At 47.2% G+C, this 26,730-nt stretch overlaps 1 protein-coding gene across 1 annotated transcript; it reads right to left on the reverse strand.

Moving 5' to 3' along the window:
- Nucleotides 1–3,101: 3,101 nt before the first annotated feature.
- On the reverse strand, nucleotides 3,102–25,835 carry PEX14 (peroxisomal biogenesis factor 14). The gene is made up of 10 exons (XM_078609365.1): nucleotides 25,708–25,835; nucleotides 24,833–24,874; nucleotides 24,202–24,286; nucleotides 10,150–10,269; nucleotides 9,894–9,970; nucleotides 9,304–9,394; nucleotides 7,090–7,187; nucleotides 5,428–5,495; nucleotides 4,725–4,957; nucleotides 3,102–3,936 (listed from the first exon to the last, which is right to left on the reverse strand). The coding sequence occupies exons 1-10, from the start codon at nucleotides 25,747–25,749 to the stop codon at nucleotides 3,743–3,745; spliced, it is 1,050 nt and encodes a 349-aa protein (XP_078465491.1). The 5' UTR covers nucleotides 25,750–25,835; the 3' UTR covers nucleotides 3,102–3,742.
- Between the last annotated feature and the right edge of the window lie 895 nt (nucleotides 25,836–26,730).

Raw genomic sequence — 26,730 nt, forward strand, 5'->3', positions numbered from 1 at the left:
ACCGACCAGGGCAAGCCGGTGGCGTGGCCCCGAGAGCCCAGACTGACGTTCTTATAAGAGCCGGTCTGGAGACTCAGGGTGCCGGGATCCCAGCTTGACAAGGGCTGGGATAGGTAGCCTCCCCTAGCTCCGTAGTGGAGGACTTGGGCGTAGGTTAGCGGGGTTAGACGTTGTGTCTCCCTGATAGACGAGTGAAGGGGACGATACCCCTTCAAGAGTTGTGTGTACCCGTTACTGTACACGAGTTGGTATTAATAAATAAGTGTGCCTCCGACCCCGTCGTCAAAGCCCCCTGAATACTTACTACACTTGTACAGGTGGAAGGTGCTCATGCCACAAGGCTGGCCTGGCCTACACTGACCTATGTAAATGTGTTCATTGTGACAATGTGAGATTAACTGAGGATATTGTTTCATGTGAATCTGATAGTGAGGACAGTGATCTTGATATTTAGTGATGTGTATATGATAATAAAATTAATATAGGACATATATATTTAATATAAATCAATCAAAATTAAATCTTGTTTACAATAATCATTCCTGTGAATATGTACATGTAGTGCAGTTACTGCTCGTGTATGCGAATTGACAATTCACCATTAAATGTGTTATTTTGAAAAGTGTTTTTTTTTATATATTATATTTTGGCTTAATTCTATTTGTTATTCAGATTTTACCTCAAATATTACCTTTGAATTGGAACAACATAATGAGAAGTAATTGGGATGTTAATGCTACAGTAGAAGTTTTCTTGATAATCTTATTATGTTTACTGTGCATAGATAGCAACTTCAGGTATATTACACATTTCAAACTGGTTTATTTTGTACTTCAAGTGGTAATTCTGCATTTTTGGGTTTATATGATAAACAGGTTTGCAAGTGCAAAATTCCCTATGGTTTCCCTTTTTTTCAAAATGGGCACCTTTAGCATAATTTCTCAAAAACTGCAAGGTTGTGTGCGGATAACTTTTTCCTAAGGAATCTCTATATATTTCTGATGTTAAATATAAAAAAGTAGGTAGTGCCCCACTTGGTGGAACGAAACCCTATTTCTAGGCCTCTTTTAGGCTACCGACAGCGGCCTGTAAAGTTAAGAAAAAACCTCCACTTTTTTCAAAATTTCTTGCTGTGGTTTTCACACCTGATGACGATTGCTTGTGTTGCAATCGAAACGTCGTCAGAATTTTATTGTTTTATTTTATTATTTCCCTTCTACGTGACTTTACTGAAAGAACCAAGAATACGAATCCCTGCAGTCACGAAAGCTTTAAATCGAGATTTAACCACCTCTACGGGGAGGGTTTCCACATAGCTTTGAGATCCTTCAACAAACTCCGGGATAAGAAGGCTCAGCTGATCGAGTCTCTCACCTTTCTGACGAGATGCTGCGACTCTGGGGTAAGACCAATCGCATTTACACTGACCTCTGCTGCTGTAACTTCTAATGCGAAACGAATTCTGTCTAGAATTAGCTCAGCTCTTATCTCAGAGAAAATCAGACTTATACGCACCGAACTAGATCAGTTAGACACTACAAATCACACGTATCATTGATGGCAACAATGTCCACATCGGATTGGGAACATGTAGACAATGACTGCCTCTTAAGCTGCCACTATGTCGACCAAATGTAAGGACAACTTGATTTCCAAATTCAACCTCCTCTCCAACAAGAGACCGGACCCACACATCGAAAAGCTAGACGTTAACAAAGTCGTAATTAATCGCAGTAATAGTTCTATTTTTGATGGTCTGAAATCCGTTTTAACTAAAGGGCTAAACTTTGCAATCACACCTAGACACATACCAGTTAATGATATCATTGCCCAAGTAGATGTGGCTCTCAAGGGCCTGGGTCACATCGCTGCAGACGTAGCAAGATCTGAAATCGCTGCAACCCTCAAACGCTAAGATGCCAGCTAGCAACCTCAGCAAAGATGAGCGTTTTGAATTATCTCAATTTAAAAAGAGGGAAGACATTGTCATCCTCTCAGCCGACAAGGGCAATGCCACTGTCATCATGGATAAAATAGAATATAACAACATTCAAGAAATACTCAACGATGGCAGCTATACAAAAATAACAAGTAAACCCGTAAAAACAAAGTTTTTCACTATAAATCCTTTATATGCGTGGCGGCTAGAGTCATCTCGTCCTCTGGCTTGAGATGGCTGCCACCTATGGGTCAGTTGATTGTCTGCCACCATTAAGCAATTGGTAATTAAATATTTAATTTGTTTTCCCTAAACAGTGTAAAATTTAGGAATTTTTTTTTCACGAAAATTGTCACACACAACGAGTCTGTGTGGAAAATGTCAGCTCGATTGGATCACGGGAAGTGGGTTAAAAAACGAGCGAAAGATTTGCACGGTCCTAAGCAAGCAAGCGAACTTAATATAAAGGATTTAAAAATATATTCGCCTGTGGAGGACGCGGGGATCGATCCCGCGACCTTTGGCATGGGAAGCGAGGGCGCTACCAACTGCGCAACTCCGCCACGGCCTGTGGAGGGGTTACGCTCTGGGCTCTTACACTGTGACGTTCAGCCAAAGCCATGAATGAGATCTATTTGAATATATGTAAAATAAAAATTTTTTGCCTAAAAAGTGTAAAATTTTGGGAATTTTTTTTCACGAACATTAATTGTCTCGCACAACGAGTCTGTGTGGAAAATGTCAGCTCGATTGGATCACGGGAAGTGGGTTAAAAAACAACCGAAAGATTTGTACGGTCGTAAGCAAGCAAGCAAGCACGCAAGCAAGCAAGCACGCAAGCAAGAAGCAAGCAAACTTAATATAAAGGATTTAAAAATAGACCCCACCAACAGCCTCGTCATACAAACCAACAAAATCATTTCTGATTCAACCGCATTGTTCAAACCAAACAGTTCTCGTTGAAACCTTCTGCTGCCAGGCCACCAAAATTATATGGCTTACCAAAGATATATAAAGAAGATACACCCCTTCGTCCAATCGCCACTACTATCAACTACCCCACCTACACACTGGCTCGTTTTTGGTCTGAAATCCTGTGGCGTTTCACTGGAAAAACCACCTCTGCGGTAAATGGGATAAACTCAGCCACAAAACAGCGACAAATTTTTTAGATTTATGTTTATTTGTTGAATTCATTTTACAAGTAATTGTGAAATTATACAAATGCGATTAATTGTTCTCATGGGAAGTGTTCAGCTTCGTGATCCATACTAAAATAAACCTCATGACAAGGTGAGAAATTACTTTCAGTACTTCCGATTGAGGTTGAGCTTCGGATTACATTTTACATTTTCTCAACTTTAACTTAATATTTTCATGTTGTCTAATTTTAGTTTAGTTCCTTCCATTCATTTAAAAATTACTTCGATTTCAATGAGAACATCTTTTGCTAAATTTGGTTGTGAGAATTTGAATTAAATTCACCAGTGCGGTGAAACAATTGGCGTGTAAAACTCTTGTACACCCCATGACAAGTGCTTTGGCTGTGTCGGATAGTAGAGGCTTTTAAAAAGCACAAATTTGGCCAGATCATCATTGTGGACAAACACAGAAACATATCATGAATGATTACTTTGGCTGTGAAAACCGACACGTTAATTAAATTAACCATTGTAGAGAATAAAAATAACATATCTGTCTGAATGTATGAGTGAATACAGTAGCATATGTTTGTACATAATTTTGCCCGAAAATTTAAAATGTGGATCAGTGAAAATGAGTCGATACCAAATTTATCATTGCTCAGTCCACCTCATTTTCTCCTTGAGCTTCCACCTTCGTGAGAACACAAACTTCAGTGACGACATCTTCGTCCTTGTCCTGATGCTGATGGATGAAGCCATCACCCACTTCACCGTTTTGTGTGAAACTTTGGACAGAATTAACTTTACCCTCTGCCTTCAGGATGTGGACTTCGGAATCAAGACCTGGTGATGCTGTTTAAAACAATAAAACATATCAGCAAACAATATTCATCCCCTTAAATAAACTCCTTAAAAAAAGTTATTTTTTAACAACGGTTTTATTCACAACTGGTGCGCCTGAAACACGTGGCGCCTGAGACACGTGGCGCCTGGTTCTTGGGCGAGGCGATTCGAGAGTTTAGGGACCGCGGCGTTTTTGACCTACATAAATATATATGTAAATAATAAGGCGTCCATACAAAATGTAAATTGCTTTAAAGTAGCGAATTAATTGATTGATGCCGATTTTTGATACATGCATGCATTGTCACCGGATCTGAGTACGTGTGCAAAATTGGAATTGATTGAACAGGAAGTAAACTAAATTTTAATTACAAGATTTGACCACGACACAGGAGTCAAGTTAAGTAAAACTAAGTGTTTGTCTTTTTATAAAGGTGTTGGGTGGTGACGTGGCCCAGGGGTAGCACGTTCACCTCTTGTTGCAGGGGTTCATGATTTTAATCCAGAAGGCTGCCCTGGTTACCACTGCAGATATATCAACCATAAAATATTCGCCATTTGCTTCATAGCAGACGTTAAAGATCCCCTGTCACCATTTACAAAGAGTAGGCCACTGTGCCGACGTCATGATCCAAGTTTACCAAATTATACAAATAACCTTAAAATCACTCAATTGGGATTACACGCGGCAACATGTGGCCCTACTGTGACAGTGCTGCAGACTGTGAAACACAGTGCCGTCGTGATAGCCTTGTGAGACAGTAACAGTGCAAAAGCTAAGTAATGATTATTTTTACCTGATTCATGACTTATTGGTGAAATATCGCTGCTGCTGACATTTTCACTGCTTCCAGTAAGATTGTCGGTGTTGTCCCTTGGCTGCAGTTGTTGCTCTTTATTTGTTGCCACGTTGACGTCCTGAGATATCATTGTTGAAGAAATTGTTGTTCCAGTCGAAGTAGATGGCTTCAATGCCAGCTGCCAGCTCGGCAGAATGGCTGCAGGATTCGGGGGACACGGGAACTGCTTTCTGAGTGAGACACGAAAACAGCAATGTGTGAACACCTCAACAATGTGGGCGCCTGTCTATGTTAAGTCTGTATTTTCTCCCTCTGTTCTGCATGGGTTTCCACCAGATTCTCTGGTTTCCTACCAGAGATAAAAAAAACAATGTAACTGGGATTGGTTAAACATCCCAATGCAAAACCTGCAAATTACTTGGGATTCCGCATCGCAACATGGACTATTAATGCAAAAACTTGGCCGAACTCTCCTGAAAGAGAGCCTCAATGACGCTCTCCTGGTTGAACAAGCGGATTAACAATAAATTAATCATCAACACGGAGCAAGGGCCGCCTTGAAAGCCGTGAACGAAGCCCTCGTTTTCATTCCGGCAGCCATCGACACACTCCTGCAGATGCTCGCGTGTGCGGCTAGGACTGCATCAAGAAACAGCCAATTTTGGGTTGCTCTTAACATTCGGGAGGTTTGGCAACATACCTTCCCAGCATGAGACCTTTAATGGAGGCTATTTCTGTTCGAAGATCTGAAAGCAATGGACCACTGGCCTGCATACACACATGAAAAGACAACAATCCCTAGTTTAGCCCCTTAAAATATTTAGACAAGTTAGCACCTATTAAGGCAGGTACAGATCACACCTAGCCCATACAGTGTCTGTGGTTGTGAGGGTGGTGACAGATGTAAGGATCTACAGTCATTGATGTTGGAAGTGCAAAATATGCGTGTCTGGGTAAATTTTGCTGGAAGGCTTCTGGCAAACGGAAATATGTCAGGCGGTGCCATGTACATATTATTGCTGAGTATTTTGTTTTATTTAAACTTTCTTGATTTGAAGCTTTCATGACTGCAGGAATCTATACTCTTTGGTTCTTTCAGTAAAGTCACGTAGGTATAAAATAAAATAAATCACGTTTCGGGTGCAACAAGCGTCCGTCATCAGATGGGAAAGCATGATCTGCTGAGGCAGACTGTTCTAAAATGTTTGAAATGGGTGTAGCGCAAGGGTCATAAAGAAGTGGGCGGGGCTAGTGATGTTAATGTCAGAAATTAGCATGTAACTAAGAACGGAGAGCGGCCTCCTCAACGAGGGCACAGAAGTGGCTATAATAATGCGAGAGATTAGCATGTTAATGTAAGAATGAAGAGCGTGCAATCCAAAGGCATGAGAGTGCAATCCAAAGGACATGTGAGCATGAGAGTGCAATCCAACGGCATGGGAGTGCAATGCAAAGGACATGTGAGCATGAGAGATCTAAGAGAGAGGCATAGAGAGAGACAGAGAGTCGGAAATAACAGCTGACATAGGCAGGTAGGATGGAAACATCACAGTCAGTTAAGACTTTACCTGGTTAATAACGTCCTTCCAATGATTGCTCAATTTGTACCCATCTTCTCGGCTGAAGTTGTGTCTGTGTTTATATATCTGGATGGCTTCATGAACAAATCTCTGAAGGTAGCCAGTAGGTTTGCAGAGTACCTCCGTCTTGGAAAAATCAATTTCGTGTGAGCCCACAGCGTTAAAACAATGATCATCAACGGCATAGGTATTGGTCCTACTGTGTTTCAGATCTGCCTTGTGTTCATGAACGCGGTCCGAGACATGTCGTTTCGTTTCCCCAATGCAACTGCTGACAGAAATCGGGCCAATTTGTAAGTGGGTGAGTTAATGGTGGAGACGATAGGACGGAGCGGGGTACCTACTTTGTGGATTTTTGGAAGGCCATAAAATCTGGGTGGTCTAGCAGCTGAAGGTTTTAGGGAGCTCTGCTTGGTCTGATCGATTAGAGAAGTCGATTATTTATACTTGTTTATTCAAGAAAGCTTCAGTCTTAAGACTCTTTTTCAGGAGGATTCTGCCAAGTTTTCGCAGTAGGAGGCATGATGCTGCCGTGTATAATCCCAATTGAGTAGTTTGCAGGTAATTTTTCAGCACTGCCACGTTCTGACCACTACCAATTACATTATGGGATGACATCAGAGGAAATGGAGGAACCCATGCAGAACAGAGGGAGAACATACAAACGCCACACAGAAATGTACCTGAGTAGCGAATCAAACCCAGGCACATACTTGCTGTGAGGGGACGAGTGTGACCACTTCGCCACCTTCTTTCATACGATGAGTGTTCGCACGTTTTACCTTGGATACAGCGGTGTCATCTGTCAGCCGCTCCAACTGTTTTTGTTGACGTGACAACAGCTCGTGGGTCCCTGCGACACTTGTCTGTAGTTGTGTCACTAAACACATTATACAAACATCTTAAGCCACATGTATAGTGTTATTGCATTTATTTTCATTTACGCTTGTTTACCCTGGAAACCCTCATTGGATCTCAAGACTCTTTTTCAGGAGGGTCCTGCCAAGTGCTCGCATGTCAGGAACAATGTTGCTCTGTGTAAACCCAATTAAGTGATTTGTACGTGATTTTTCATCATTGCCATGTTTGGCCAATACGAATTATAATTATTAATGACATTAATAATAAAGCCAGCAAGTCACAGGACTCTTTTCAGGCTCCTGCATTTGGGTTTTATTAGAAAATGTTTTCAGCCAATTAATGAGTGTTTATACAAGTGGGAGGAAATCCGATTCGCACGGTTGGCTATGAACGGAGTGAAAGAAGTTCAACATGCATACATACAAATCAAAGACCTCAGAGCAAACCCAAGCAGAATAGAGGGAGAACAAACGGCACAGAGAAAGGCACCCGAGTTGGGAATCGAAATCAAGGACCCGTCTTCCTGTGAAGCACAACTGTTACCACAGCACCACCACCCTGCCACCCAGGTGAAGTGACTTGAGTATTATTTCTAGACAGATGGCAGATGCTAATGAATAATTCTGGCAGCAGGGCAGCACAGTGGTGACATTCGTGCCTCGCAGCACGAAGGTCCGAGGTTCGATTCCCAACTTCGGTGCCTTTCTGTGTGGAGTTTGTCCGTCCTCCTCATGTTCTGCATTGATGTCCTCTGGGTTCTCTGGTTTGGTGCTGGCCGAGCTAAAAAAATACATATGAAATGTAGCTCTCAGAGACACAGTCTTGTTCAGTTATATATATATTTATTATGAATAAAGTCCGCCGACTCACTGATAACTTAACGAGTAACTATATACACTTGGGTAACTTAGATAACTCTATTCTGAGACAACATATCGCTAGTCTTCCAACACTACAAGGTGTCCACTCCTGGATGATGAACATGACCCGCTCCTAGGTGACGATGGCGACGAAAATTCCCCTAAAACAGCAGCCCAGCATTCCGGTTCACGCCGGCTCTTATCCCCCTCACGACCCGGCTACGCCCCTATTCCCGAACCCTCTCTTACCGCACCTGGCCCTGTCCGTCTCTGCCCTTAATACAATTTACTATCGTTAGGTCCCATGCTTCCCCTCACGCAACCCTGTCAACGCTTGTCCCATCAATCATCATTAGCAACCACTTAGGTCCCACATTACCCGAACATGACCCTGTCTGTTCCCGTTACTGCCACGGGGAGCTGTACTGTCCCTACATAACCCCGTACTGTCCTTACACATGCGATGTAATTGGTGTTAAACAACCCAATACTGAACAATCCAATACTGAAGGAGACCTGCAAATTACTTAACTGGGATAACATACAGCAACACCCCCTATTACAAAACAACTTCGCAGGACCCTACTAAAAAAAGAGTACCGGAGGTATCCCTCGATTTCCAAACTTTTGTTTACGAAATTTGCTGTAAATTATGGACACTTTTCGATTAACGAAATCGAATTTCCACAATAAAAGTTAATTATTTAGATTTAAATTAATTATCGAATCATTTTTATATTTATGTCCTTTAATACCATTTTTGTGTTATATTTTTAGGTTAAGGAATACAATTGGAATGAAACACATCCCTAAATTTATGGGAAAAGCCATTCCGATTAATTCAATTTAATTTTACATGTGTTTTGATGAACGGCTCCCTCTCATAAATCGAGGGATACCTGTACTAGGCCTCACAGTGAGGCTTTCCTGGGTAAACAAGCGTCGTAACCCTAACACATCACATTGACCTGTAAAAAATGTAATGGGGCTCGGGGAGAACATGTCGCTGTAAAGGACGATGGCCGAAAGTCAGAATGGCAGCGAAAGGAACACAGCCGGAAGGAGATGAAGCCAGATCAGCTTGAGTACAGGAAATAGACAGACTCGCATCGCAGGACTCTAAGGCATGGTGACAGTTTGTGGAGGCCTTCATCCAGCAGTATAGTAACATAGCTGATGATGGTTATGGCAACTACTGTAGGTAAATGTGAATTACAAGCGCTTTAACGGTTGTATGCAATGCACGATTGTGCATTGCTATGCTTATGCACGCACCAGCGTGGGTGAGTGAAGCGGCCATTGCAGAGACAGTGGATTCCACATCAGTGAGACGCTGGGCTTCTGCACCACGAACAGCCGCCAGCCACTAAGCACGCACAGGTCGGTCGATACAAGCACAGAAGCAAGACACCCATTGCTGCAGAGAGTAAACAATTCTCATATTTAGCTTTCCTGTGCAAAATGCGAACAAATTAATGTTTCGAGATGACGTAAGATGATTGTACCTTGCGCTAATATGAAAAATGGGTGGATGATTTTCGTAAATAACACTTTCACTGCAAAAATATCACTTGAAAAATGGATAACTTATGGTAGTAGGTTTTTACCCTTTTAAACTGGGACAAAACTGACACCTTTATAGTTTTTTACCAGTTTAAAAGGGTAAAAACCTACTACTATACTTTGCCACTGGTAAAAGAGATCTCATAGTGTGAATGGATAACTTCACACATAGTAAATATACCTGCTCTGTATGCTTCGTATAACATTCGCCACAAACGTGTTGTGTATTACGTAGGATACCTGCAATCGCCTCTAATCTCGACAGCCTCACATGAGTGCAAGTGCTCGTTATCTATGCATGCCTTGTACAGCCGGTTGATGCCGAAGCCGACAGCCGCAATGACAGCTGACAGAGCGCCCACGTCCCTCCAGCGCCAAGCTGGTGAGCAAAGTAATTGTAAGCACATGAGATTCAACAAGTAGTTAGCTACTCTCAAGGCTCTCATACTTTTTGAGTTCCAGAGACAGAATCAGAGTAGAGTTGACAACACAAGGACTCTGAGAGAGCCCTGTGCGTGCAGGCCAAGTGGAATGGTCGTGACAGAAGGTTCCACTCACAGTGCCGTGATGCTGGTGGTCCTGCAGGAGACTGGGCCAAATGTTGCGCATGAGTGAGGCTGGTTCCTCCATGCACCCCAGCCCGCAGAAACACATCCTCTATCTCCACGTCTGTCAGACCTAGACACAAAAAAACAAAAATATACAGGAGTGAGATGTACATCGTGTGAATGTTTAAGATTTTTAGTGAGATCCAAAATCCTACAGAAATTTTGATAATTACTGGTCATTAACACGCAGGTTTTTCGCCGGTGTAGTGAGTCCAACTGAGTCGCAGGCTAGATTTGAAGTTTTCGTGACTGCAAGGATCCTTTGGTTTTTTCGGTAAAGTCACGCAGGTGAAAACAAAATAAAATAAAACTAAATTAAATCACGTTTCAGAAGCAACACAAGCATCCGTCATCAGGTGTGACCGCTCCAGCAAAATTACTGTAGCGTATGAAGAGCTATTTAGACACATGTATATATAGGCTAATAGGGGGGGGGAGGAGCCAAGGGGTGGGGGGGGGGCAGGCCGTGTGGCGTCGCGGGCGGTTGGGCAGGGGATTAGCATGAGTTAAGCCGATAGATAACCATCTTTTTTCTTTGTGATGCCAGGGGAGGGTGAGTGTCGGTACTATGACTGTACGACAAAAGTGGTGGGGGGGGGGGAAACGGGGGGGGAGGGGGAGGAGAGTGGGATGGGGGGGACAATTTTTTGCGCTATTGAAACACTGTTGTACATTAAAATTTCTTAGTGATGGTAGTGTATCAGGCTGGGAGTAAAAGACTGGAAATATGGATATGGCTGTAAAATTATAGGGCAGAATTAAGCCGATAGATAACCATCTTTTTCTTTCTTTGGGGGATAATTTTTTGTGCTATTGAAACACTGTTGTACATCAAAATTTCCTAGTGTTGGTGGTGTATCAGGCTGGGAGTAAAAGACTGGAAATATGGATATGGCTGTAAAATTATAAGGCAGCTGAAGTTTGACTTGGTTGATGACATCCTTCCAATGATTGCTTAATTTGAAACCATCCTCTCGGTTGAAGTTGTGTCTATGTTTGTATATCTGGATGGCTTCATGGACAAATCTTTGGTAGTATCCAGACGGCTTGCAGAGTACTTTGGTATCGGAGAAAACAATATCATGAGAACCTGCTGTGTTGAAACAATGATCAGCTACGGCAGAAGAATTCGTCCTACCGTGTTTTAAATCTGACTTGTGCTCGTGATTTATTTATTTATAATAATATGCCTCCATCTAATCTTTTTTCTTACATCACACGACTATGCCCCGTATTATAGACTGCCATAGACAGACCCCAACATTGAATTATACACCGCGTTACTATAGACTATAATATTAGACTTGTAATATTACACTATGTATTATTCTACCAACCCTATTGTATACCACATTGCTGTATATTCACTATGCAATTACGATACTATATATTACCTCATGAATTATATTAAACATTACACTGTTATACTATTTATTATTATACAATCTTCTATAAACCATACCATTGACCGTCGCGTGAAAGGTACTAAGAGGCAATGCCAGCGAATGGACTGCAGTCTGAAAGTCACCGTAAAACAAAATCAATCAAGACCCAAAATGATGTATCACGTCCTTCCAATGATTGCTGAGCCAGAATCCATCTTCTCAATTGAAATTGAACGAATCTCTCATGGTAGATTAGTTCACGAGGCAATCCACATATTCCTGGATTTGAAGCTTTCGTGACTGCAAGAATTCATACTCTTATGTTTTTTTAGTAGTCACGTAGGTAAAAATAAATAAAAATAAATACATAATAAAAATAAAATAATAAATCACGTTTCAGAGGCAACACAAGCTTCCTTCATCAGGTGTAAAAAGGCACAGCAAAATAACTGCAGGGTGGGGGGGGGGTTTGAGGTGTGGGTGGAGCCAGGAAGGTGATCCTAGAGGACAGGTGCAACGGATGGTGGAGGGAGGACGAGGTGCAGGATGGGGCGGGTGTGGATGGAGCCAGGAAGGTGATCCTAAAGTTGAGAGGGGGAGGGGCTTGTCTGAATGTGGCAGCCAGGATGATGGTCCTCGGGGGCGGTGCTAAAAGAGAACAATGGTGCACATCGGCTCATGGTTGTGGCCGGTGTTAGCTGATAATAAGCATAAAAGTAAGCAATACTGGTAAACGCTGGGGATGTCAACACTTGGTAAAATAGTTCAAGACTTGGTCCAACATGGATTGAATTCGGATGTACCTGCACTGGTTAGGCATTGCCTCACCAACACTTATTTTACTTGGAATGGCACCTTCTACAAACAGAATGAGGGTACCTCTATGGGCTCCCCCTTGTCACCAGTGACAGCCAATGTGTTCATGGAAAAGTTTGAATCAGACGCCATCCAGACGTCCACCCTGCATCCTTCCCTGTGGAAAAGGTATGTGGATGACACTTTCGTCATTTGGCCACATGGCCTCCCAGCATTGAACCACTTCCTGGACCACGTCAATTCCAGACACCCATCCATCAGATTCACCATGGAAGTGGAGAGAGATGGCAAACTACCATTCTTAGATATTCTGTTTGAGAGAAGACCAGATGGATCCTTGGGACATTCTGTCTACAGGAAAGCCACCCACACAGATTCCTACTTGAAACCTGATTCCCACCACCACCAGTCTCAAAATAATTCTCTCATCAAAACACTATACCACAGAGCTCATGGCATTTCTGACCAACACCACCTGGCTAGTGAATTGAGACATGTACATCGGGCCCTCAGGATGAACGGATACTCTGACCGCACCATCCGCCAAGCTGTTATATAGAAACAGCCACTTGAAACTCCGATCAAAACTATCACGTTGCCATACATAGCAGGCGTGACCAAAAAGATTTCCAAAATTCTAAACAAACATAAGATCCAAGTCCGATTCAGTACAGTACATAAAATCCGTGATCTAATTCCATGTGTGAAGGATGTCATTCCTGACTTGCAATACCCTGGAGTCTATAAACTGAGTTGCAGCTGTGGTGATTGTTACATTGGGGAAACGAAACGTCATATCCCTGATCGTGTCCGCGAGCACAAGTCAGATCTGAAACATGGCAAAATTGAGTCTTCCGCCGTTGCCGATCATTGCTACAACGCTGTGGGCTCTCATGAGATTGTCTTTTCCGAGACCAAGGTGCTCTGCAAACCTTCTGGCTACCATCAGAGGTTTGTACACGAAGCCATCCAGATATACAAACACAGACGTAACTTCAACCGTGATGATAGGTACAAACTGAGTAATCATTGGAAAGATGTCATTAACCATGTGTAGTGTTGTAAAGGACGGACTAATACACTTCTTTATGGCACAGTTTGTTGTCTTAATTACACAGTCCCTAACACACAAGGGGTATACGGTCCCCTTACCCGTTAACCTGAGGTACAGCCTCCGACCCTGCACAGCTCACACTCACACTTAGCTCCTATTCTAAGGAGCTACAGCCTCTGGACTTGCCGGCTATCTAATCTCCCCGCTAGCCTAGCGTCCTCCAGCTGGGACCTAGGGGAGGCACACTGACCCGCCGCTGGCCCGGTGGGTCCCCGACCTCTGGTCACTCAAGACCTTCGCCCTCACAAGGGCGGGAAGGCTGGGAGCCAGGGTCCTATCCAGGACCTATCTCCCCTGACCACTGGTTACACTGAGCCCTAGCCCTGACACGGGCTGGAAGGCTTGGTCCAGGGTCCTAGCTGTCTTCGGCCGACTTGGGTCTTCGTGTAGCAGAACTGGCCAAGAGCTCTCAGCGCTCCTGCTTTTATACCTGTTCGTGGCTGGGTTGACCAATCCCCAGCCACCTCGTGGACCCCTCCGATTGGTCCTTCCCAATCTGGCATTTGGATCCTACCTCACCCCATTTGACCCTAACCGTTTGATTGAGCGGGAAAACCTTGTTTACTAACTGCTCTCTCACAGCTTGCGAACAGCGAGTAGTTATCACCACTACACATGTAAAAAAGATTGAACTACATATATTTGTACCATCTTATTTGACAGGTACTATTCTACTTTACCGAGTGTTGACATCCCCAGCGTTGACCAGTATTGCTTATTTTTATGCTTATTATCAGCTAACACCGGCCACAACCATGAGCCGATGTGCACCATTGTTCTCTTTTAGCCCCGCTCCCGAGGATTTTCATCCTGGCTGCCACATTCAGACAAGCCCCTCCCCCCCTCAACTCTAGGATCACCTTCTCCTTCCTGGCTCCACCCACACCCCAAACCCGTCCTCCTTGGCTCCTCCCCCCTCCTCTTACCCTATATAATAAAATGTCCCATCACAAATAACTCTCACTACAGTGATTTTGCTGTGCCTTTTTACACCTGATGAAGGAAGCTTGTGTTGCCTTCGAAACGTCGTGATTTATTATTTCATTTCTATTATTAGTTCTATTATTTTTATTATTTATTTTTACCTACGTGACTTTACCTGAAAAACATAAGAGTATGAATCCTTGCAGTCACGAAAGCTTCAAATCTAGAAATATGTGGATTGCCTCGTGAACTAATCTACCATGACAGATTCGTTCAATTTCAACCGAGAAGATGGATTCTGGCTCAGCAATCATTGGAAGGACGTGATAAACCATTTGGAGTCTTGATCGATTTGGTTTTACGGTGACTTTCAGACTGCAGTCCATTCACTGGCATTGCCTCTTAGTACCTTTCACGCGACGGTCAATGGTATGGTTTATAGAAGATTGTATAATAATAAATAGTATAACAGTGTAATGTTTAATATAATTCATGAGGTAATAGTATCGTAATTGCATAGTGAATATACAGCAGTGTGGTATACAATAGGGTTGGTAGAATAATACAGTGTAATATTACAAGTCTAATATTATTATAGTCTATAGTAACGCAGTGTATAATTCAATGTTGGGGTCTGTCTATGGCAGTTTATAGTCGTGTGATGTAAGAAAAAAGATTAGATGGAGGCATATAATTTTTGCGACATTGAAGTGTAATGTATAATGACTTATTGTTAGTAGCTCAGCTTATTGGAGATTATATTGAGTATATTGATGTAGTTAATATTTAGTTCTTTCACATCGGTTTATTGTATGATAGTGGGTGTTGCGGTTCATTAGCGTCAATATACTAAATGCCTCTGTTGATATGTAAACTCTGACTTTAACATAGCCACTTCCGTGACCAGTTACATGCCAATTCCTCACATTAACATCATGCTAATCTCCCAATTACATGCCAATTTCTGACTTTAACATCCTGCTAATTCTCTCACATTATCACAGCTTATTCAATGCTAAATTATTCTGTTGATATGTAAACTTCTTTGTCAAGGCGCTCTTCTCCTCCCACCCAGGTTAAAATACGCTGCCAAGCTTAGCAATGTTCATTGGAGCGCTGTCTTTCAGACAGCTCTGTCTTCACCTGAGGACGGCTGCTTGTGCTGTGGCCGAAACGTCGTGAGAATTTTATTTTATTATGTTTATTTTTATTATTTTATTATTTCCTTTCTACGTGACTTTACTGAAAGAACCAAGAAGATTAATCCCTGCAGTCACGAAAGCTTTAAATCGAAATCCACCCAGTGCTGTCCGCGACGTAGGAACATCGCACAGTGACATCCCTAATGTCACTACACAGGTAATATTACGATTCATAATCTTATTGTTGAGTTAGGCCACGTTATGGTAGGACCAAATTTGTGTCATTCAGACACTCCGCCACCTATCAAAGTCAAAGAAATTAAACTGTCATGTGAACAAGTGTTAATTACGTGGTCACATGTAATCTAATTGGTACATTTGTGTTTAACTTATAGGTGAACTGAAAAAAATATTGACGCGTAAAATACTTACACACACGTGATCATGAAATGTGTTTGGCTATGTTGAGTGGTGGAGGGTCTTAAGACAAATTTGGTAAGATCACGTGAATTAATTGGTTAATTGTGAATTGCCATAAATGTGTAGTGAGTTGCAGGGAGACGGACGACGGAGTTGAGGCACACTGTTTTTATTAACTCAGGGACAGACACAATAGTTGAAGGGGTAACGGCCCCTTCACCCGTACTAGCTGGGAAACCACTCTAGTACTAAGTCCCCTGTCCTGTTCCCCAGTCCTCCTCTAATGGACTACGGGAGGCTGTCTGATCTGGCCCTGGTAAGCACAGATCCCGGCACCAGCTAAGCCGGCCTTGCCCTTACAAGGGCAGAGGTCCGGAAGCTCTTGGGCCGCGCCGCTGGCTTACCCAGCTCGGCCCTGACAAGGGCAGCGAGACAGGGGAGTCCCAGGGCCTAATCTCCCGGTCTTCAGACTTCACTGGTCAGCTTCGTGTCAACTGGCCCCGAGCTCTCTGGCTCCCCGCCTTTTATAGAGATCCCCTCGGAGGGGCGGGGTTATGGGGGATCACAGAGCCCCCATGGCCCCCCAGTGGTTAACGGATGCGGACGTCGGTGTGGCCACCCGTGTGTGTGGGTACAGACACCCCTGTGTTTCTCGTCCGCCTTTTCTCCCGTAATAACCCCTACAAATCTGTAATAACAGCCATAGAGGGTTCACGTGGGGATTGGCTTGCCGGTCCTGCTTGTAGCCAATAAGGGTTGAGATAGGGACCATGGCCCATGCGTCATCACGACAGGTCATCAGGAGTGATTGGCCTAGCCATTCGGGGCCCCAGCTAATGGGGAGCCGGATGAGGGGCGTGGTCCCGGGATTGACAGGGAACCATCGAGAATGGTCGAAGCTGTCCATGAACGATTGGCTGGGGGAACCACGTGACGAAGGTATTAAGAGCGAGTGAGAGAGAACGATCGAGAGCAGACTGAAACTGACAAGAGCAGGGTCACGCGCGGACGGGGGCTCGGGTTGCCACGTGCGCGGTGGGGACTTAGTGCGTAGTCTGTCCTCTCTCCGTTGTCTGCCAGCAACGGAGAGTGAGTGAGCAAAGTGTATTGTGGAGTGGAAATAAAAGGACTGATTCCGAAGCCGTCTCCTGGAGGATTATTACACTGGTGTCAGAAGTAATTCTGCGACTGTTTGGACGATCGTCAAGATGTCTAAACACCCCAGAAAAAAGAACCTGCCCGTGCCTCTATCGGAGGAAGAGGTCGAGACGGACGAAGATGAGCTGTTGGGAGCTACAGCCCTTATGCCGCCTGCTGATGACACTCTCCTCGACGCCTCTCAGCGTCGACCGGGGGAAGATGCGACCACCGCAGGAACAAAAGACGAATGGCGGCTGATGGCGGTGCAGATTGAGTCGTTACGCGCCATTCTGCTAAGCCTGGTGACCGCGGTGGCGTCCTCACCAGCCGTGGGTCGCCAGATCGCCGATCAGCTGGACGCCGCGGGAAGAGGTCCTGAAAAGGAATCGGAGTCCGCCATTGCTCCTGCCACGCAGGAGGACGCCGTCGTCTTGGGTGGGGCGGCTGCGCCGGAGTCGTCAGACGCCATTTTGAGCGCGCCTACCACCACGCGGCCGCCGGATGCCATTTTGCCTGCAGCGGGTGGAGAGCGGGAACGGCAGTCGGAGACGCCCACGGCGCGCGCGTGCCGCCGCGGACATCGCCTTCCACAAATTAAAGAATTTATCGCCGGCGGCGATTGGAGTGCTTTTACGTGGTGCTTCGAGTCAGCTTTTAGATCTGTCAACTGGACGGAGGAAGAAGCGCTGGGAGCGCTACCTACGCTGCTCGATGATGTGTCTCTGGGAGTCTTCCGCTCCATCCCGGCGTCCAAAAAGAGATGGCGGAATTTTACGACCCGCCGACATCGGCCACCAGGAAATTTATGTCGCGTTGCCGGGCACCGCAGGAATCGCCGTTGGCCTATCGGGGGGCGTTGATGGCGATGGCCATGGCCGCCTACCCCGACGCAACGGCCGAGCATTTGGATCCACTCATCCTTTCCCGCATGCTGGAGTTGTCTCAGGAGCTCAACATCTCTCTACCAGTGTGCGGCCACGAACCGCTTTCATCGCGGTGGGTGGCGCGCTGCCTGGACGCTAAGTTTAATATCAAGCGGTGGGACCAGATGGCGGCGTGGACGGGGAAACCCGAGATCGACGGGCCGCCTCTGGGGTGGTCTCTGCGACTGGTTGTCCACTGCTCCGACGACTCGGGCGACGACGACGTGCTGGCTGCTGCTGTTCCGCACGGGATTCCGGGACGGCGGCTGCGTGACCAGCGTGGCGACTACACGGGCCGTCCGCGCGCAACGGCCGGGTCGTCCGACCACCGGCCGACGTCGGCCGCATGTTTCAAGTGCGGCAGACGAGGCCATTTCGCCCGCGACGGCCGCTGCCGACCTCTGCTTTCGCCTCTTCCGCCGAGGGGACCTCCATCTCCTCTACCTGCTGCGGAACTGCAACAACCTCGGGCGAGTCGGCACAAATCGCACACCCGGCAGGTCATGTCACATCACTCATCCACTCGCACTCATTCTTACACTCCTAAGGATAATTTTACTTCTCCTGCTCCATTGACACGCTCTGCTACACAGTGGAAGAAATTGGCTCGCAGGATTGTGGCTGTGGCGTCGGGCTCGTCGACGGTACGAGGTACCATCGACGTCGTTGACGTCCGTATCTTGGTGGACACTGGCGCATCGGCTACCATCATTTCGGATGTTATTTTTCATTTGTTGTCCATTCCTGCGTTGCGGATACGCAAGGTTAATGATGCGTGTGTTGCCGCCAATGGGGGGAGCATGGGTATCTGCGGACAGGTGGATGTGAGCATCGCTATCGGAAATATCACCGCCGCAGGACCTGTGTTAATTTCTCGCTCGCTAGCTGTTCCATGCTTGTTGGGTACGGATTTCCTGCGCCGGATGCCATTGAGAATACGGGTCGACCAGGACTGTTTGGAAATGCCGGGGGGTCGTAGGATGGCGTTCCTGCCTTCCCTGCTGGCCAAGGCGCCTACAGGTAACGCAGTTACTGCTGTAGTTGCGGCTACGGTGGAGGTTCCATCGGGAGCGCAAATGCTTATCCCGCTGCGTTACCGAAAACCACTTCAAATGGGAAGGGGTGCGAAAGGCGTGCTATTATCCCCATCGAATTCCGTATCGAAATCTTTTTCCTTGGCGGCGGCACAAACGATCGTGCGCCCAGGTCAGGCACCTTTCATACAGGTCTTGAATGGGGGACCTGACCGCGTTGTTGTTCCGGAGGGATCGGTGCTGGCTCACGCCACTACCGATTTCGCCTCTTGTGAAAAACCGCCGCGCACTCGGATGCCCGCGAATGGGCCTCCGCATGATTGTTCACAAGAACGCTGGATCGCGGATTTATGCGGAGAGAATTCTTCCTTGTCAAATGAACATAGGAACGCCTTGCGTTCGCTGTTGCTGCAGTACACTGATGTGTTCAGCAGAAATGATTTGGACCTCGGCCGCACATCGCTTTTGTCGCACCATATTGAAACCGGTGCGGCGCCTCCTGTCTGTATGCACCCTCCCCGCATGAGCCCGGCGGAAAGGGAACACGTGTGTGGGGCAGTAGATGAATTGCTGGCGGCGGATATTATCTCGCCATCCAACAGCCCTTGGGGCGCGCCCGTCGTTTTGGTTAAGAAAAAAGATGGTGGTACGAGGTTTTGCGTTGATTTCCGCCGGTTGAACAAAATCTCGGTAGCGGACGCGTACCCCTTACCGAGGATGGATGACTCATTGGATGCTTTATCGGGTGCTAAATTATTTTCCACCCTTGACCTGTCCTCGGGCTTCTGGCAGCTTCCCCTCGATGACGAGTCAAAAGCCAAAACGGCATTCCGCACGCCGCAAGGCCTCTTTGAATTTAATCGGTTGCCGATGGGCCTGAACGCGGCTCCGGCCACGTTTCAGCGGCTCATGGAATTGGTGTTGGCGGGACTGCAGTGGGAAACGTGCCTCATATATCTAGACGATATAATTGTCTTTAGCCGCACGTTCGAGGAACATCTCCAACGCCTTGAGACAGTGTTTCAAAGAATGCGTGCGGCTGACCTTAAGTTTAAATCGAGGAAATGCCACCTCCTGCAACACTCCGTCCGTTACCTGGGTCATATTGTCAGTTCGGACGGTGTATCCACTGACCCTCTGAAAACGAAGTGTGTACGTGAGTGGCCCACACCCACCTCGGTGGGTGATGTTCGGCGGTTTATTGGATTCGCTTCCTATTATCGCCGCTTCGTTAAGAACTTTGCGACGCTGGCAAAACCATTACACGTTCTGACTGGCAAAAATCAAAGGTTTAAATGGGGGGCAGAGGAAGAAACTTCCTTTATGGCACTTCGGGACCACCTCGCCACGGCGCCTACGTTAGATTACCCAGATTTTTCCGCAGCCGTTCATCCTTGATACGGATGCTAGTGATATCGGCATTGGGGCCGTTTTGTCGCAACGTAAGGACGGGGTTGAGAGGGTGGTGGCGTACGGCAGCAGGGTTCTGTCCCCTGCGGAAACGCGATATTGCGTGACAAGGCGGGAACTTTTGACAATTGTCCATTTTGTTCAATTGTACCGACCGTACCTGTATGGACGGAAATTCCTGGTCCGCACTGATCATGCGGCTTTGCAATATTCCCTCAAATTGGATCAGCCGTCAGGCCAATTGGCCCGGTGGTTGGAATCGTTACAGGAATTTTCCTTCGATATAACATACCGAAAGGGGCCCGTCATGCGAACGCTGATGCGCTCTCAAGGCTGCCGCCCGTTCCTCCGTGCACTTGCCTGACGGGCACGCACCGCTGCGCCGCACCGCCCACGTCGCCCTGCCCGGTTATGGGGGCGATAGCGAATGAGGAGGACGCAGGGGCGAAAGCGAAAGAGGACCAGCAGGTGTCGGTGGACACCGATGATACCTTACGGCTGCCGCACGCGGTCTGGTTGCGCGAGCAGGAGGCCGATGCCTCGCTGTCTCCGCTACGTAAATTGGTTGGGAAACAGAAATCGCAATTGGCGGGCTGGAAGTGGCAGATGTTCCGGGGTAAGTCGGGATTGCTAATGTGTACCGACGGGGTGTCTGACCGACCACGCTTGGTGGTGCCTACTTCGCTTCGCTACGACCTGCTCCGTGCTCTGCACGCTGATAAGTTGATGCACTTCGGCGTCCAAAAGACTGTGGCCGCGATGCAAAAGGATTTTTTCTGGGCCGGTATGACGGCGGACATCAATGATTTTGTCCGCTCATGCCATGACTGTGCGAAAAGGAAGCCGCCTCGGAACCACTATGTACCACCGTTGTGTTCCATTGAAGTGTCCCGTATCAACGAATTAGTGGCTCTCGACATTCTGGGGCCGTTTCCCCCGTCGGCTAGGGGCAATAAATATCTTCTGGTCGGGGTGGAATATTTTTCTCGATGGCCGATGGCCTGGCCTCTGAAAGGCTGCTCACAGATCAAGGCCGGAATTTCTCCTCTAAATTGCTTAGGGAAGTTTGTGACGCGCTGGGTACAAAGAAAGTTCGCACCTCCCCATACCATCCACAAACAGATGGTATGGTGGAACGATTCAACCGTACCCTTTCCGCTATGCTTTGTCACACGGTCAGTGAAAAGCAAACCGATTGGGACTTGCACATACCAGGCGTCTTGGCGGCATACCGCATGGTTCCGCACACGTCCACGGGATACTCACCGTTTTTTTTTTATGTATGGCCGTGAAAATGTTCCACCCATCGATGTGTAACTGGGTACGCCGAGTAAACAACCGTCCCGCTCCCTGCCTGACCACGTGCGTGACTCGCTTGAACGAGTAACGGAAGCGCGAGAGGCTGCCCGGTGTGCGACGGCCCGTGCTCAGGCAAGGAACGAACGGTACGCGCGTCGATCGCATACTCGCATGCCCTGGTCAGTGGGAGACCTGGCGTGGCTCCACTGCCCCCAGGTACCGGCGGGCACATCCCCTAAACTGCACAGGCCATGGCGGAGGCCTGTGACGCTCGTAGATGTTCGGAACTCGCAAAGTATCCGCGTTCAATATGGCAAACATCGGTGGTATGTTCATTCCTCGCGACTTAAACCCTATGTTGACGCGCGTGTCGGTCCTTCATCCCCAATAGCTGACCTGCCGGGTTCTGCTGGGCCGACTGCGCCGCTTGACACGCCCGATGATCCCAGGGGGGACTGTGTTGTGCCTCCTGCAGATGAACAGGTTCTGAGGGCTGAGGAAGCCCCCGCTGCCCCCCCTCCAACGGGGCCCGCCCTGGACGTAACCAAGCACCAACAACCGACTTCTTCTTCGAGCCTGCCACCTCCTGTTCATCCGGAAGCAAAGCGACCTTGCGCTGGGAGCGGAGAGGGTCCCGCGTCGCGTACGCGGTCGAAATCTCTTCCGTTTCGTTAACGTTTGATCGTTCGCTGATTCCCTGTCGTTACCGCGCTGCAGGGGCGCCCTAATGTATGTTGTGATTTTTTTTATAATTATTATGGGTGACTGTTTTACATGTTGTTAGGCGCGGGAACGCCGGTTCACCCTCAAATTGTTAAACGCACCTTGGTGCCCTAATAAAATGTTGCGGAATTGGTTCTTCACCCTTTTCCCAGCCGAGACGGCTAAATTTTTTCACCGGGGGGGGGGTGATGTAATAACAGCCATAGAGGGTTCACGTGGGGATTGGCTTGCCGGTCCTGCTTGTAGCCAATAAGGGTTGAGATAGGGACCATGGCCCATGCGTCATCACGACAGGTCATCAGGAGTGATTGGCCTAGCCATTCGGGGCCCCAGCTAATGGGGAGCCGGATGAGCGGCGTGGTCCCGGGATTGACAGGGAACCATCGAGAATGGTCGAAGCTGTCCATGAACGATTGGCTGGGGGAACCACGTGACGAAGGTATTAAGAGCGAGTGAGAGAGAACGATCGAGAGCAGACTGAAACTGACAAGAGCAGGGTCACGCGCGGACGGGGCCTCGGGTTGCCACGTGCGCGGTGGGGACTTAGTGCGTAGTCTGTCCTCTCTCCGTTGTCTGCCAGCAACGGAGAGTGAGTGAGCAAAGTGTATTGTGGAGTGGAAATAAAAGGACTGATTCCGAAGCCGTCTCCTGGAGGATTATTACAAATCCATCATAATTAACCTTTGTATAGTGGACTTATTTTGTTCATAAATGTTGAGAAATTTACAGGAAATATTTTGGACATTTAAATACTGTACGCGCAGTAGTTTGGAGACTTTTATCAGCCTGCCAGAAGATCTCCTCGTGGTGACGGTGACGCAGGCTACACCAGGGGTCGGCACCCTAAATGATAAGAGCCATTTTTTCCGGTCCTTAATAAATAACGTCACAAAACAGTACTTAAAAGAGCCGAATGCGGCTCTGGAGCCACAGTTTTGTGCGGCATAGCGTTGTGGTCATAGGCGGGCATGTGAGCTGTACTTAAGGGTACTGAGAGTGCTTGTTATGAACCGTGGGTGTTTCACTGATAGATGAACACAGGAGTGGTAACTGTAGGCACATGGTGATGGCTGCACAGAACGGTGTGGAACTGAATGTGCCTATAACTAATTTGGGGTGAGCAATTGTGTAAGCAGGACTTCTAGCTGGTGTACAGAAGTCACAGCTAGTTGTCTAGGGGCTTCCCTAGTCTCAGACCGAGTCAATTTGACCCACAAATGTAGGTAATGCTAACATCAGGTTACAGGTATTTGCATAGATAAATCTGCAATCATGAGGTAACCAGCGTGATGCTACTCATATTTGACACAGTTGATACGTGGGCTAGTGTCCGATAACCTGTGTAACAAGCTGGCTGAGCACGAGTTTGTAATTGTATATCTGCGAGTGCAATTGCGTCGGTGTGTTAGGTGGAGCAGAGTATTCGGGTTGTGCTGGCACTCTGCCCTATCTATAATATCTTGGAGGGGTGAGCTCTATTAAAAGTGAACTCAGACCCCCCACCTGTCTCGACGCCTAATCTCGGAAGGCGGATCTCACCATCGCAACCCCACTCATGGTACATACCCTAAGACGTCCTGGTTTTACAAATGTTGTACACATGGAGGGCAAGGGTCTGGAGGACCCCACATGGGCCCTGGGTTCTCGCATCCGAGCCTCCCGTGACACTCACCTTTCTTGCGTAGGAACGCCCTCTGTATCTTTGGAGGACTTCCAGCCACTCGTGGATTTTTCAGGAATTTGACGGCTATATCAACCTGTCCACAGAATCACAAACATCCCTTTTACGCGCCATATTTTGGAGCAAGGTCTAATAGTGAGAGCCTATTACTGTCCACATGTTTCAGAACTATTGGCAAGCCATGTGGTGTCCTCGTTCTTCACAACAATACAACGTATTGAGGGTAGAGAGCCAAAGTAAATGGTGGTAACATTTGAGCTCAATTTTCACATCCACTGATCTACAACAGTACGCGTAACAAATCAAGTATTGCCAGAGGTTCGTCTCTGTTATGCCCGACGAGAACCCAGTTCAATTGAAACCATTGTTCTCTGCTGATACCCAGCCCTACATCTTCATTGAATATACAGCTCCCATCTCACTGCATACATGGCATCTCTTATCTCTCTATCTGTCATTCATAGCTCACATCCCCCTATAGCTACACCTGGTAAGATTTTACTTTTCGGATTTGGAACCAGCCGGAACCTATACAGGTATTTGGAAGGACATAAAATGTTGCGTTCAATGCACCCCTCGAGGAAATGACAGAACATTGCTCACAACATTCAACTCCACTTACTAAATGTTCTCTTGACGCATTGCCTGTTACAGCATCCACCTCCTGAAATTGAGACAGAAACTGCACGGTCAGATAAAACGTAACGGCACCAACAAAAACATTGCTGCTTCAATCCTACATATTAGCGTCCAAAGATAATGTATTTACAAGTCGTGGCAATAGCAAAAAGTACAGTACTTGCCAATACGCAAAGTTACACGTTGACCCACGCGCCATGTATGGCAAGCACGTTCGGTGAGAGCAAGTAGTGCAACCAAAACAAAAACATAAAAAACCGTAACACACAAACTGCTTTAATCCACACGTCATTTCCTTCGTGGTTCAATAAGGCCCAGTGCGTCATCGTCATTGCGGTGCTGCTGCTGTTGTTGTTACTACTGCGCTTAAGGGAGGGAGCACGAAGATGACGGCGGCGGCCCTGTTGCAGCAGTGGACAGAGCATGGCTACTGACAAACCCTGGCCATAGTCGCCGCTTCCTTCCCAACCACCATGCCATGTGCGCGTCATGGGGATGGGTTCGACCATACTTCACCACGCTGGTAAGTGCAGCATGAAAGGGCCACAGGGCCGGGCCCGAAGTCGATCACAGACCACGGCTCGAACATCCGCCCACAACAGCGCGAGGTGCTGCTGCTGCTCCAGACACCCGGCAGCACCACACGACGACGACTCCCGAAGCCGTTACGCAACCGTTGTAGTTGCACCGGGGTTCGCGCGCTCCCTCATCACAGACCACTCTCGGCGTTGAAGACCGCGCGAGGGAGCCCCAAAACTTTCACCCAAACGCGCGCCCGCACGGCTGCGCCAAGCAGCGTCCGTGCGAGGGCGCGAAGTCGCCGAGAGAGAATACGTCCCCACGCCAGCGGCCACTCGCCTCGGTCGCGACCACGAAACCAACCCGCTCCGTGTCCGCCATGGCAGAGCAGGGCGACCAATCGACGGCCGAGTCGCTCGCGCTCAGGGCGACCAATCGACGGCCGAGTCGCTCGCGCTCAAGGCGACCAATCGACGGCCGAGTCGCTCGCGCTCAGGGCGACCAATCGACGGCCGAGTCGCTCGCGCTCAGGGCGACCAATCGACGGCCGAGTCGCTCGCGCTCATGGCGACCAATCGACGGCCGAGTCGCTCGCGCTCAGGGAGGTCAGAGTCAGAATGTTTATTTATCCTGGAGGAATCCGATGAGCTACGAAGCTCTTTTTCACAGACGTCCAGATACGTGGATTTCCAAGTCACGGATTAGGATTGGTCGCATCCTAGCATGGAGTCAAACCCCAATTGACTCTGGATTTGGATTCACATAATTCTGAGTTCATTACCTAATATAATGAGCCAAGGATGTGTGTGTAACGCGCGTGACGTCACTCCAAGTCGGCCAGCCCCCCCCCATCATTCATAATCATAAACAGGTGTCCTTCTTCTTGGTTCTTTCGGTAAAGTCACGTAGAAGAGAAGTAATAAAATAATAAAAATAAAACATAATAAAATAATTCTCACGACGTTTCGGCCACAACGCAAGCAGCCGTCCTCAGGTGAAAAACCAGGTATGTCGAGGCGACAGCGTCTGAATGAAACAGCACCATGCTTGGAGCATATATTTAAGCTGGATTGGAAGGGGGGGAAAGGGGCGCCTTGACAAAAGAATTTGCATATGAAGAGGAATTTAGCATATTTATGGGAAATGCAGATATGTGATTAGTACTACTTATGCCCGTGCATTATGCAGGATTAGCAGCATCAAAGGGAGGGGATATGGGAAATGCAGGTATGTGATTAGTACTACTTATGCCCGTGCATTATGCAGGATTAGCAGCATCAAAGGGAGGGGATATGGGAAATGAAGGTATGTGATTAGTAATACTTATGCGCGTGCATTATGCAGGATTAGCAGCATCAAAGG

The sequence above is a fragment of the Lampetra planeri genome, chromosome 32, assembly GCF_965212315.1.
Source record: "Lampetra planeri chromosome 32, kcLamPlan1.2.h2, whole genome shotgun sequence".
In the NCBI taxonomy this organism is placed as follows: Eukaryota; Metazoa; Chordata; class Hyperoartia; order Petromyzontiformes; family Petromyzontidae; genus Lampetra; species Lampetra planeri.

What these genes read in the sequence shown, in the direction of transcription:
- PEX14 (XM_078609365.1), bottom strand. Translation starts at nt 25,749, where the DNA reads ATGGCGGACACGGAGCGGGTTGGTTTCGTGGTCGCGACCGAG. An exon ending in GTTTCGTGGTCGCGACCGAG is followed by an intron (nt 24,875 to 25,707) that starts GCGAGTGGCCGC and finishes TCTCAATTTCAG; the next exon opens with GAGGTGGATGCTGTAACAGG. An exon ending in CGCTTCACTCACCCACGCTG is followed by an intron (nt 7,188 to 9,303) that starts GTGCGTGCATAA and finishes TAATGTGTTTAG; the next exon opens with TGACACAACTACAGACAAGT.